Raw genomic sequence first — 11,155 nt, 5'->3', positions numbered from 1 at the left:
TAACCCTAACCCTAACCCTAACCCTTGACCGGCAACTCCTTGAACATCGGTGCCTTCACAAGATTGCCCTGAACCTTCGAGAGGCCCGCCAGCTCAAACACGTCGACGCCGTACGGAACCTGCTCCGCAGTCCTGTTCACCGCTTCGCGAAGGTCGTATGTCGCTGCATGAGATCGAACGTCAGTCCTTTCGGCTTCTGAGTGTCATGAAAGCCACGAGTGACCGCGTAAGCTCACCCAGCGACCAGCAGAACTCTCCCTCTCGCTCCGCGTTCACCGTCGAGTCCTTCCTCCCCGAGTCTGACGGCTTCTGGTTCGCCGAGAACATGACGTAGGGCGGGTCGAAGGTGAGGTTGTTGAATTGCGAGCTGTCGCGTGCATGTCGAGCAAGGTCAGGCCACGCAGGAAGTGAATAAAGAAGAGGGAACGAACTAGGGCGCGAGGTTGGCGGATCCATCCGAGTTGCGCGTCGAGATCCAGCCAATCTGCGTCGAGGCAGCAGTGCAGTCAGCTAGCGTACACTCTTCGCAGCCCCGCGAGCACAAGGAAGCGAGAGCGAGGGCGCACCGGTCGCGGGACGACGCACGCCTTGAACGGGTCGTGCGGGAGGCCGTGGTCGGTCACGCCGGGTTCGTAGAAGACCATGTTCGAATATCCGTCGATAGCAAGCAGAGCAGCATCGTGCGAAGCGCCAGGCGAGCGAGACGAGAGGTGCCGACAATCGCCCAAGAAGTGGGGACGCGGCAGGCGGCAAGAGCGACTCTCCGGCCCGCGCGACGACGAACCGGCAAGCGACGACGAGGAAGGACGTCCAAGCCACGAGCGAAGAAGCCGGAGGGACCGTACGAGACGAAGCGGGATGAAACCAAGTTGCCAACAGAGAGCGGGAAATGCGGAAATCTACGGAGCGGTTTAAAGTGACTAGGACGGCAAGGGGAGCCCGAGAAGCTGCGAAAAGTGGGCCTGGTACTCTTGCGGAAGCTGCGCCATCAGCGACGGGTTCGCCTCGATCGCCGCCTTGAGCTCCTCGTACGACATCGACGCGTTCTGTGCGGGCTGCGCGGCGGCAGGCGCGGGCGAGGGAGTCGGCGCGGTAGGCGAAGCCGAGCCGTAGGTCGGCGACTGGACGGCCTGAGGGTGCTGGTACGCCGAAGGGTGGTAGAGGGGGTGCCCGCCGTGACCGTACGGGATCGACTGCCCGTTCGACTGCGAGCGGGCCATCAGCGAGTGCTAGAAAGGAAAGGGACACCAAGCCCACGCACCTTGGTCGCCTTGGGCTTTTTGGCGGCAGCCTGCGCGGCGGCCGCGCCCTTGTTGCCGTTGCTGACGGACGCCTTGCGCTTCTGGCCGGTGACGGGTTCGAGAGGGTGCGGCGGGTAGACGAGCTGCGGAGGCGAACCCGCAGGAGGCTTCGGAGGACGAGGCCGCCGTTGCCGCGTGCCCTGGCAGTGACCGCAGATCCACTTGAACGCTTCGTCCTCGTACGGGATGATGCGACCGGCGAGCGCGTCCGCCTGCTGGTGGCAAGGCAAGTGCTGCCAATCCTCGCACGAGTCACAGCAGATCAAGCCGAGGCCGTCGTCCTGCGGACGGAAGGTGCGGTCAGCGGGACGAACAAGGGAGCGGGAGAGTCCCGCCGCGCGACGCACGTAGTTCCAACCCGCAGTCCCGCAAATCTCGCAATCGAGGTACCACGACTCGTCGACGGCGGCGTCGTCGGCCGGAGGAACGGGGAGGACGGGCGCAGGAGGAGGCGGGGCGACGGCAGCTTCCGCCTCGGCGTCTGCGGCGGCTTCGGCGTCGCGTTCAGCCTTGCGTTCGGCACGACGCTCCCTCGCACGGGCGCGCTGCAGAACATCGAAGCGGGTCAGCACGCGCTTCGAAGTGATGCTCCCATCCGCCTCAACACACGCACCTTGGCCTCGTCCTTCTGGCGCTTCTTCTCCTCGGCCTCGACGCGCTTGCGCTCCTTCTCCTGCTGCCGCTCGTACTCGGCGCGCTCGTCGTCATTCATGAGCTCGTAGGGAAGGACGCCGCCGTTCTTCTCCATCGCCTCCTGGCGCTCCTGCTCGCGCAGCTCCTCCATCAACTTGCGCTCCTGCTCCTCCTCGAGCCGCTTCCTCTCCTCCTCGCGCTTGCGGAGGCGGTCCTCGCGCGACTCGGCCTTGGGAGTGCCAGACTCGGCAGGGACAAACTCGCTCAGTCCGTCGTCGGCGTAGCTGCGGACCTGCTGGCGAACCGCACGCGTCGGTCGGTCGCTGATCGGGTTGCCGTCCTCGTCGACGCCTGCGACGCGAGACGATGAGCGCTTCGAGAGCTGGGCGGCGAGTTCCGCCGATTTGGCCTCTTCGGCGAGGCGCTCCTCTTCGCGGCGCTGCTTCTCGTCCTCGATGCCCTGCTCAACCGCCGGGACGAGCTCAAGCGCGACGAGCTCCCTCAGCTTGATCTCGTCGGGATGCGTGCTCTTGGCGAAGCGTTCGGGGAAGGCGCGCCAGTCGTCGAGCGTCGTGCAAACCTGCGCACGATGGACGGGTCAGCGCACGAACTCCCGACGGAAGGACGGAACCGCAACGCACCGCCTCCCACTCGACAAAGCCGGGCGTGTTGTCCGCGCGCTGCCGCTCCTCCCAGTACTGTTTCTCCCACGACGGCATCTCCTGCTCGACAGCCGGCTCGTCCGCAAGCTTCTTCGACGACGAGAGAGCGGGCGATCCGAGGTTCGACCCCTCGTCCTCCTCGCCTTTGACCGCGTCGCTCGCCGGACCCGACAAGCCCATCTTGACGTCCTCGTCGCCGTCCTCGCCTTTGACGCCGGTCGAAGGGCCCGCCTCTTCGTCCTCGGCCACCTGCTCGAACGCGCCCGTCTCGGCGTTCTTCTTCAGCTTGAAGCGGACGACGCCCGTGACGGTGCCCTTTTTGCTCTTGTCGCGAGGGCCGGCGCGGAGGCCGAGCAAGGTGCGCGGCTTGCGGACGGGCTGGTCGGACGGGTTCGACGGGTCGGCTGCGGGCGGGTCGCGCTGGATCCAGAGGCGGTCGTCGGCGGTGTGGAAGTACTTGTTGCCCTCCGAGTCGGTCCCGATGGGGTCGAGCCGCTGCTTTGTAAGTTGTCGAGGGTGACAAGAGGTCGGGCGAGTCAGTTCGAGTGGTCTCAAAAGCGAGAGAAACCGAGCGCAACCTACCCAGGCCGCCTCGCCATCCCACTGCAGGTACTTGCGGAACTGCTGAGCCGGGTCGACCATGTGCCACTCGCAGACGTTGTAGATCGCGTCGAGCTGCGGGCAGACGAGCGTCGGCGAGACTGTTGACAGTTCCAGAGGAACGGTCCCGTGCGCACCTTGGTCTCGAGGCTCAGGTCCTTCCACTCGACGGCCCGCTGCTCCTCGTACCACTCCTCCTCGTCTTCCTCGGCACCCTCCTCCTTCTTCGCCTCGGCCTGCTGCTCCTGGAACGCGCCCTCTGCGGCGTCCTGCGCAATCGCGTCGGCCATCTCGGCGTTGAAGCCGTCGTCGAGCGCGGCCTCGGTGACGGGCACGCCCGCCTCGGCCGTCTTGCCCGAGACGTTGACGTCCGCCGCGCCGGCCTCGCGCACGAGCGAACCGTCCTCCTTCGCCGCCTTGTCCTCCTCCTTGATGCGCGCTGCGACGACACCGTCCGACTCGCCGACAGTGAAGGGCGTGCCGGCCTTCTTCTTCCCCGCCTTGCGGTACAGCGCCTTCTCGGCCTCCCTCAACTTGTCCTCCGCATCCGCAAAGATACTCCTCTCGACCTGCTCGTCCTCCTCCTTCTTGACCGCCGCTGGCGCCCCCTCTCCCGACCCAGACGCCCCACCCGCCTTGGCGGCCATGTACGCGTCGTACTCGGCCTCTTCGCGCGCGCGCTCGATCGCACGCTCGGCTTCGACGACGCTGCCGGGCACGCGGTGCCACGAGTAGAACGGGTTGTCCTCGCGACCGACGCGGCGGTTGTACGAGCGACGGAGCGCGCTGAGCCAGTTGGTGGAGCTGCGGGGACGACGGGCATGAGAAGGTCAGCGATCCGGGATCCACGACAGGCTGGCCAGGGACGCTCGCATCTACGCACTTGGTGTTGCGGTCGTTGGCGAGCGTGTTGAGGATCTTGCCGAGGAGTGCGGGAATCTGAGCGTCTGGCTTGACGCCGAGCAAGTCGAGCTCAAAGTCCTGCGCGGAGAGGAGAGTGTCAGTAGTGCGCAGGAGAGGAAGACCGCCCACTTCCCAGAGCCTCGACATGCCGCGAGCTGACATGCAGACCAGCATGTCGAGGCACGGGGTTGACGGTTGTTTCCGCACGCAAGGGCGGAGTCACCGACTCACGCTCGTGTTGAAGGTGCCTCCGAGGTGGTGGAGGAAGAGGACGGAGAACTGCACGATCAAGGAGACAGTCGGGGAAGGAAGACGAGCCGCGGCGAAACGTGAGGAAACCATGCAAGATGCAGTGGTCAGCGAACGCGTTGGCCGCCCTGCCAGCACACGACTCGAGTGAATGAGGTTCTAGACGCACGTGAGCGATGGCAGCGGTGCGGAAGTCGGTGCGCAGCTTGCGCAGGCCTGCGGCAATCTCCTGGTCCGAGAGGGTGCTCGACATGGCTGTGAGGGTGTACTCGCTGCGGGTGCACTCGTCGGCGGTGACTCCGAGTAGTTGGTCGAGCGGGCGAGGTGTTCTTCAGACGGGCTTGGCGAGCTGTTGGCGCGAGTCGGGTGGTGCGCAGGAGGGGTGGAGGACTGGTCGGCGAACGGCGGGACGGCGGGACGCAGGACCTCGACGCACGGGTTCCGGAGTGAAGGGAGACTCTTTCCGAGCGCGTGCAACTGTCTGCGTGCGCGTGCGAGGCCTGTGTCAGCGCAGGAGGACTCGGGTGGGAGCGAGGCGCGAGGGACAAACAGATGGCAGCAACGGCGCGACGGGGCGGGTTGCGACTTGCACTCAGGCGGTGCACAGGCGCGTGTGAGCTCGATGCGCGTGCGCTTGATCCCAGCAGAGCGGTGTAAGCGGACAGCAGCGATGAGATGGCGGTCAAAGGGGGAAGGGTCACTCTCGCGTCCTCTCGACAGCTGCAGGTGGACAGTCTGACAGGGTAGCACGCTCTAGAAGGTCACCCTGGTACGGTCTAGCCAGTCCAGCTCCCGCTTCGAGCGGTGGAAGAGGCAGAGACGGACCCTCTTATTGCTCTCCCTCGCTCGCATCGCTCTCGCTCGCTCGCATCGCTCACGGATGGCTTCGAACGCTCAGGCTGCGCAGACGACCTCGTCGAGCCTCTCGCTGTGGTTCCAGCAGCACCGCCGCGCCGTCCTCATCACCGCAGGCGTCGTCGCGCTCTCGGCAGCCGGAACGCTCTACTACACCCAGAGCAACTCGCAGCACGCCCGCCGCGCGAGGGAGCAGGCCAGGGACGCCGCCAACAAGGCCGCAGACAAGGCCAAGAAGGAGCGCAAGCAGAAGAAGCCCAAGCAGCCGGGCGAGGGCAAGCCAGACGCCAAGTCGGCCGACGACGATGACGGTCAGTCGTGCGACTCGCACTCGCCGTGTGGCGCACTGCGGCTACTCTCGCTGAGCTCTCAGAATGGCTGAGAGACTTTCTGAACGGGCGGCGCGGCTTCGAGAGGAGCGGGATGGTTCCCCTTGGTCCGGTGACGGCAGCGGGAGAAGTGTCGTCGGGTGATAGTTGGGCAGGTGCGGGGCAGCAAGAGTGTGAACGAATGTGTTTGGGAACTACGTGGGAGTGCGAGCGGACAGCGCGATGCGGAACGGTTGGGTTCCTGGCAACGCGGATTCGAGGGTCGCGGAAATCGCGGTGAACGGGCATCGCAGGCTCGGCGGATCCTCAACAGCCGGAAACTGACGCTCTACACGCTGGCAGATTCCCTGAAGCTGACGGCGTCCGACATCGAGGTGATGGACCCGGAGGTTCGTCCTTTCCCCTCTCTCGACCCGACCAGACCGCTCACCCTTGCACACGGACAGACTCGCTCGAAGACCGCCCTCACTCTCAAGGCTCGCGGCAACAAGCTCTACTCGGCGAAGCAGTACCAGGAGGCCATCGACTACTACACCAAGGCGATTCAGTGCGAAGAGCAGGCGGTCTTCTACTCGAACCGGGCCGCATGTGCGTTCGGGCGCGCTCCTCTCAGCCCATGTACGAGAACAGAGCTGATAGCCCACCGGTCCCGTCCGCAGGCTACACGAACCTGAACCAGCTCGACAAGGTCGTCGAGGACTGCTCGAACGCGCTCCGCCTCGACCCGCAGTACATCAAGGCGCTGAACCGACGAGCGACCGCGCGCGAGCAGCTCGGAGACGCCGAGAACCTCTACCTCTCTCTCTGCGGTGCGTCGGCGCGGCTTCGGAGCAGCTTTTACTCGTGATGACCGGTCCAACCCACAGACTTCACCGCCTCGGCAATCCTCGACAACTTCAGCACGAGCTCGACGACCGACTCGGTGGAGCGCGTCATGAAGCAGCTTGCGACGCAAAAGGCGCAGGACATCCTCACCACCCGCGAGCCCCGCCTCCCCTCCCCGACTTTCATCACCGCCTACCTGACCGCCTTCCGCACTCGCCCTCCTCCTTCTCTCCCCGCCAACCCGAGCCAGGGCGACCGCACGCTTCAGCTCGCATACGACGCGCTCGACGCCAAGGACTTTACGCACGCCTTCACCTTCTTCAACGAGTCGATCAAGCAGGGGATCTCGACTTCGGCGGGCAAGGCCGAGGCGCTCAACATGCGCGCGACGTTCAAGTTCATCATGAGCGATGCGGAGGGCGCGCTTGTCGACCTCGACGAGGCGACGACTGTCCAGCCCGACAGCGCGCAGAGCTGGGTCAAGAAGGCGAGCGTGCACATGGAACTTGGCCGGCCAGAGGACGCGATGAAGGACTTTGACCGCGCTTTGGAGATTGACCCGAACAACGCCGACGTGTGAGTTGCAACTGTCCTTTCTCGAGGGTGCCGGAACTCACTGTCTCGCGCCCTCCAGCTTCTACCACCGCGGCCAGGTCTTCTTCATCACGGGCGAATTCGACCGCGCCATCGCCGAGTACCGCCGGTCGTCCGAGGTCGACCCGGCCTTCATCTTCTCACACATCCAGCTCGCGGTTGCGCAGTACAAGTCGGGCTCGACCGAGAAGGCGCTGCACCAGTTCCGGCGGCTGATCGAGAAGAACCCCGAGTCGGCCGAGGTGTACAATTACTACGGCGAGCTCCTGCTCGACCAGCAGAAGTTCCCCGAGGCCGTCAACGCGTTCGACAAGTCGATCGAGCTCGCGAAGAACAAGTGAGTCTGAACGATGGTCTCGCTTGTCAGAACGTCTCGCTTGACGAACCTGTACTGATCGAAGGCGTCCCGTGCCGCTCGCAGCCACCCGCGAAACGTGCTCCCGATGGTCAACAAGGCGCTCGCCATCTTCCAGCACCGCCAGGACTTTGCGACGGCCGAGAGCATCTGCCGCGAGGCGGTCGACATTGACCCGCAATGCGACGTCGGCGTCGCGACGCTCGCCCAGCTCCTGCTCCAGCAGAACAAGGTTCACGACGCGGCCGACATGTTTGCCAAGTCGGCAGAGATGGCGAGAACCGAGCCCGAGCTCGTCAACGCCCTCACCTACGAGAATGTGCGCGCGCTCGCCGCTCGACTCGAGACCGTGCTTACTTGATGCGTTCGTTGCAGGCCACCCGCGCCCAGATCGCCTTCCTCAAGAACTACCCTCTCCAGGCTGACCGAGTGCGTTTCCCGTCTCACCCATCGCTCGTGGATCCTGACTGACTCTCCGTGTGCCACCATAGCTCGGCTTGAGCCGGACAGCGTAAGTTCATGGCAGAATACCTTGTAGTTTCCCCTCCTCCTATCGTTTCAAGCCGCCTTGCAACCTGTAACCTCGACATTGCCCATCTCTGCGGTCTCTATGCGTATGAGATACTGGGTGGTTCAATCTGCACCGCCAATAGCGAGGACCGTCCCTCCTCGTCGAGACTGCCCTCTCCCTCCGCCTTCACCGCTCACCTCTCGCTTCGCCCCCGCCATGAAGCGCACGGCCTCAAACGCTGGCTCACCTCCACCCCCAAGCGCTCCTCCCAAGCCCAAGAAGCCTCGAGCGCCTCGCACGAAGAAGCCCAAGAAGGGCACCACCGCAGGAGGCGACGCCGGCTCTCCTCCGCCGTACGGATCCGCCGCAGCTTCACCAGTCGGCGCATCTAGTCCACCAGCATACGCCGACTCGCCCGCTGCGTTCGGCGGAGGCGGGAAGCGCGAGCGCAGTGCAAGCGTCGCTGATGGGATCGGGAAGGGGAAGGAACGCGCTGGGACAGCCGGTGCGGACGTGGAGGCTCAGGGAGTCGGACTTGCTGTGACTGGGCCGGACGGCGAGGAGCAGGATGCGGAGGACGAGGTGTTCGAGTTCTCGGACGACGAGGTGAGTACTCGCTCGGACTTGCTTTCGCTTCTCGTGGGTTCAAAACTCGCGGAGAATACAGAGCTGATGCCAGCTCGTACATTGCAGTTCGGCTCGAACCAGCGCGAGGTAGCGAAGCAGAAGGAGGACTTGCGAGTCCTGCTCGAGCACTTTGACGAGCAGCAGATGGACCGCTACGAGGCGTACCGTCGAAGCGGTCTCACCAAGTCGAGCGTACGGAAGGTGCGTGGCCGAGAAGCTGACCGGTCGCGACGCCGCCGCTGACCGGAGAACTCGACCGTCTCGCTCTCGTTTGCCCTTTCACAGCTCGTCAACCAAGTCCTCCAGCAATCCGTCTCTCCCTCCATCCTCACCGTCGTGCGCGGTTTCGCCAAAGTCTTCGTCGGTGAAATCGTCGAGAAAGGTGCGTCGTCCTTCCTCTTTCCTCCCGGTGTTCATCCCTGACGATTCCTTCGATGCAGCCCGCTCCGTCTCCCAACACCCCGGCCCGCTCACACCTCGCGACCTGCGAGAAGCGTACCGACTGTACCTGGAGGAGCACGAAGGAGCCGGTGCAGGCGGGTCGACGCAGAGGAAGAAGTTGTTCGTCAAATGAGGGGGGCGCCTTGATGCCTTGTACAGAGCTTTCTCTTCCCTTCTTGTTGCCAATAGTACTCGGTCGCTCGCACGCAATTCCTTCCGCTAGCAGACGAGAGCAAGTGTGGATCCGCAACAACAGCTTTTTGCAGAGACGTAACGGCGTGAAGGTTCGTCGCGAGATGGAACAGATGCAGGAATGTCGTGAATGCGATGATAAGGTAAGTAACGATGTGAGGGAAGACGCAGACCGGTAGATAGGTACAAGAAGTTGAGCGCGACGAGGAGACAACGAACCGGGGAATGAGAGTGTCTGTCCGACCGCCGTGCTAGCTCAGAGCTTTGGCGGGTGCACAATACGGCGTACGGCTTGGTGAGACGCAAGCAGCGCAATGACGAGGACCAAGACGACGAAGAAGAGAATCGGCGGAAGCATGTGCTGCGACGCGGAACATCTGTAAGCTACTACCCGCAGAGCTGATGTGCGAGAGCGCAACGAACCTTGGCGTAGCAAACCGTCTCCGACCAGACGTATTCCCACTTGGTCATCTCCTTCGGCCGCCCGCCGTCTTGCTCCATTGCCTCGCCGCCTCCATCTCGGCGCAACAACGCCGACCGCTCGTCTACCGCTTCCTCCTCGTCCTCCCGTCGCGCCCCTCGCCGTCCTCGCCACAACCACCTCAACAACCCTAGCCCGCTCCTCTCCCTCTCCGCCCTCGCCAGCGCCTCCCTCTCTTCCCGTTCCTCCCTCGGCGTCTTCGGGTGCTGCAGGTCGAAGCTCGTGTACGTATACGTCGTGCCGACCGTGAGCGTCGACGAAGCAGACGGCGAGCGAAGGTGTCGAGCGTGAGGGCCGTGAGAATGCGGGTGGGGCGAGTGTTCGGACATGTGAGGCGTTTGAGGGGATTTGCCCGTTGCTTGGGCGTGGTGAGGATAGGGAGTGCGAGGTGGTCGGTTGAAGCGAGAGCATCGGCGAGGTTGGTGCGCGAGAGGCGGGGCGGAGGGAGAGGAGAAGGACGAGGCGGGGTGGTCGCTGGCAGAGATGGGTGACTGGAAAGTCGGAGGTGGTCGCCGTCGAGGGTCAGCTTGATGAGACGTAGAGGGCGAGGCGGCAGAAGGTGAGGGAGTAGCGGGGATGTAGATGGAGAGTGAGGGTGTGCGTCGCATCTCGGGCTGATTCGACAATCGAGGGGTCGACGCTCCACTCATACTCGTCCTCCGCCTCCCCTGCAACGTGTCGGCCGCGGCGGGCTGAGCTGGCAACTCTGTCGACAAGACGCCTAGCCCGACACCACTCCGACTCGACTTGCGAGAATGTCCTCCTCGATTGCCGTCTTCTCCACCAACTCGCCCGCTGGACAGCATGACAGGACTGGACACAACGCGCGAGCCAGATGTGACGCCGGGACGAGTTGCCTCGCCAAGTTGCGTCGATGGTCGTCGACGGGGGATCTTCGAGGTGGAAGAGCTGGGTTGTCGAGGCGAGTCGGGAGCGGCGAGAGTTGGAGGATGCGGTGGATCGAGTGTCGACGACATCTCGCCTGTCAAGCCCTAGAACGAGGTGGAGCTGGGGATATCACGCGGTTGAGCGTCAACGGGAGTGGCGGCCGAATCGTTGGATGCAGGGCGACTGACGCACCGAGATTGGCAGACGACGTTGGCAGAGATGCCAGAGGTTCCTTCGCCTCTTGAACCTCGTTCAGACGCGCGCAGAGCGCCTGCTGCAGCGACAGGCGAGTGCGGAGAGGCGCAAGGGGTCGAGACGACGTAAGGGAGGTCGACGGAGAGATGCAGGGGCGCTTGAGCTTCCTCCGCTTGTACAGTCGTTCCCCAGTGTTATTGTACCCGATCTGTCCTCCCGAAAACCGTCCAACGGCGGTGTGCGAGGCGCAAGCCGCGTCGAGAGATGAAGAGGTCGATGAGGATGGCGAGGTGGCCTCGTCGCGCCGTTGTTGCGGGTCGTGAGCAGACGCAGCGCTCTGGGCAGTTTCTAGCACCTCAAGAGCGTTCCAGCAAGCGCCCTCGCGGGTTGCGGCGTTGTGGTTGCTCCCCAAGTGTCGCCTCGAGCGAACTCTCGCTTGGCCCACACGCTCGGCCGCAGCGGAAACGCTTGGCTGGCTTCTTTTCACGCTCTCGAGGACGGCCAGAGTCAACAG

At 64.2% G+C, this 11,155-nt stretch overlaps 5 protein-coding genes across 5 annotated transcripts; 2 read left to right on the top strand and 3 right to left on the bottom strand.

Moving 5' to 3' along the window:
• Window positions 1–17: 17 nt before the first annotated feature.
• Window positions 18–644, bottom strand: RHTO_04565 (Flavin reductase-like, FMN-binding domain containing protein; the record flags this gene model as incomplete). Its single annotated transcript, XM_016418230.1, has 4 exons — window positions 18–163; window positions 237–367; window positions 432–484; window positions 567–644. The coding sequence occupies 4 exons, from the start codon at window positions 642–644 to the stop codon at window positions 18–20; spliced, it is 408 nt and encodes a 135-aa protein (XP_016270491.1).
• A 276-nt stretch (window positions 645–920) lies between these two features.
• Window positions 921–4,601, bottom strand: RHTO_04564 (zinc finger, PHD-type protein; the record flags this gene model as incomplete). Its single annotated transcript, XM_016418229.1, has 10 exons — window positions 921–1,205; window positions 1,262–1,582; window positions 1,649–1,846; window positions 1,915–2,514; window positions 2,576–3,091; window positions 3,179–3,271; window positions 3,334–4,000; window positions 4,080–4,177; window positions 4,331–4,378; window positions 4,518–4,601. 10 exons carry the CDS (start codon window positions 4,599–4,601, stop codon window positions 921–923), a joined length of 2,910 nt encoding a protein of 969 aa, XP_016270490.1.
• A 627-nt stretch (window positions 4,602–5,228) lies between these two features.
• On the top strand, window positions 5,229–7,821 carry RHTO_04563 (mitochondrial outer membrane translocase receptor TOM70; the record flags this gene model as incomplete). Its single annotated transcript, XM_016418228.1, has 9 exons — window positions 5,229–5,514; window positions 5,875–5,921; window positions 5,979–6,120; window positions 6,192–6,341; window positions 6,399–6,933; window positions 6,992–7,288; window positions 7,373–7,625; window positions 7,682–7,735; window positions 7,798–7,821. The coding sequence occupies 9 exons, from the start codon at window positions 5,229–5,231 to the stop codon at window positions 7,819–7,821; spliced, it is 1,788 nt and encodes a 595-aa protein (XP_016270489.1).
• Window positions 7,822–8,033: 212 nt separating this feature from the next.
• RHTO_04562 (transcription initiation factor TFIID subunit 11) lies at window positions 8,034–9,018 on the top strand (the record flags this gene model as incomplete). Its single annotated transcript, XM_016418227.1, has 4 exons — window positions 8,034–8,423; window positions 8,511–8,645; window positions 8,730–8,826; window positions 8,885–9,018. 4 exons carry the CDS (start codon window positions 8,034–8,036, stop codon window positions 9,016–9,018), a joined length of 756 nt encoding a protein of 251 aa, XP_016270488.1.
• Window positions 9,019–9,333: 315 nt separating this feature from the next.
• Window positions 9,334–10,535, bottom strand: RHTO_04561 (uncharacterized protein; the record flags this gene model as incomplete). Its single annotated transcript, XM_016418226.1, has 2 exons — window positions 9,334–9,438; window positions 9,501–10,535. 2 exons carry the CDS (start codon window positions 10,533–10,535, stop codon window positions 9,334–9,336), a joined length of 1,140 nt encoding a protein of 379 aa, XP_016270487.1.
• Between the last annotated feature and the right edge of the window lie 620 nt (window positions 10,536–11,155).

This window comes from Rhodotorula toruloides (genome assembly GCF_000320785.1).
Source record: "Rhodotorula toruloides NP11 unplaced genomic scaffold Scaffold29, whole genome shotgun sequence".
NCBI lineage: Eukaryota > Fungi > Basidiomycota > Microbotryomycetes > Sporidiobolales > Sporidiobolaceae > Rhodotorula > Rhodotorula toruloides.
Note: the sequence above shows the minus strand (reverse complement) of the source record. Positions and strands in the feature narration are given on the sequence as shown.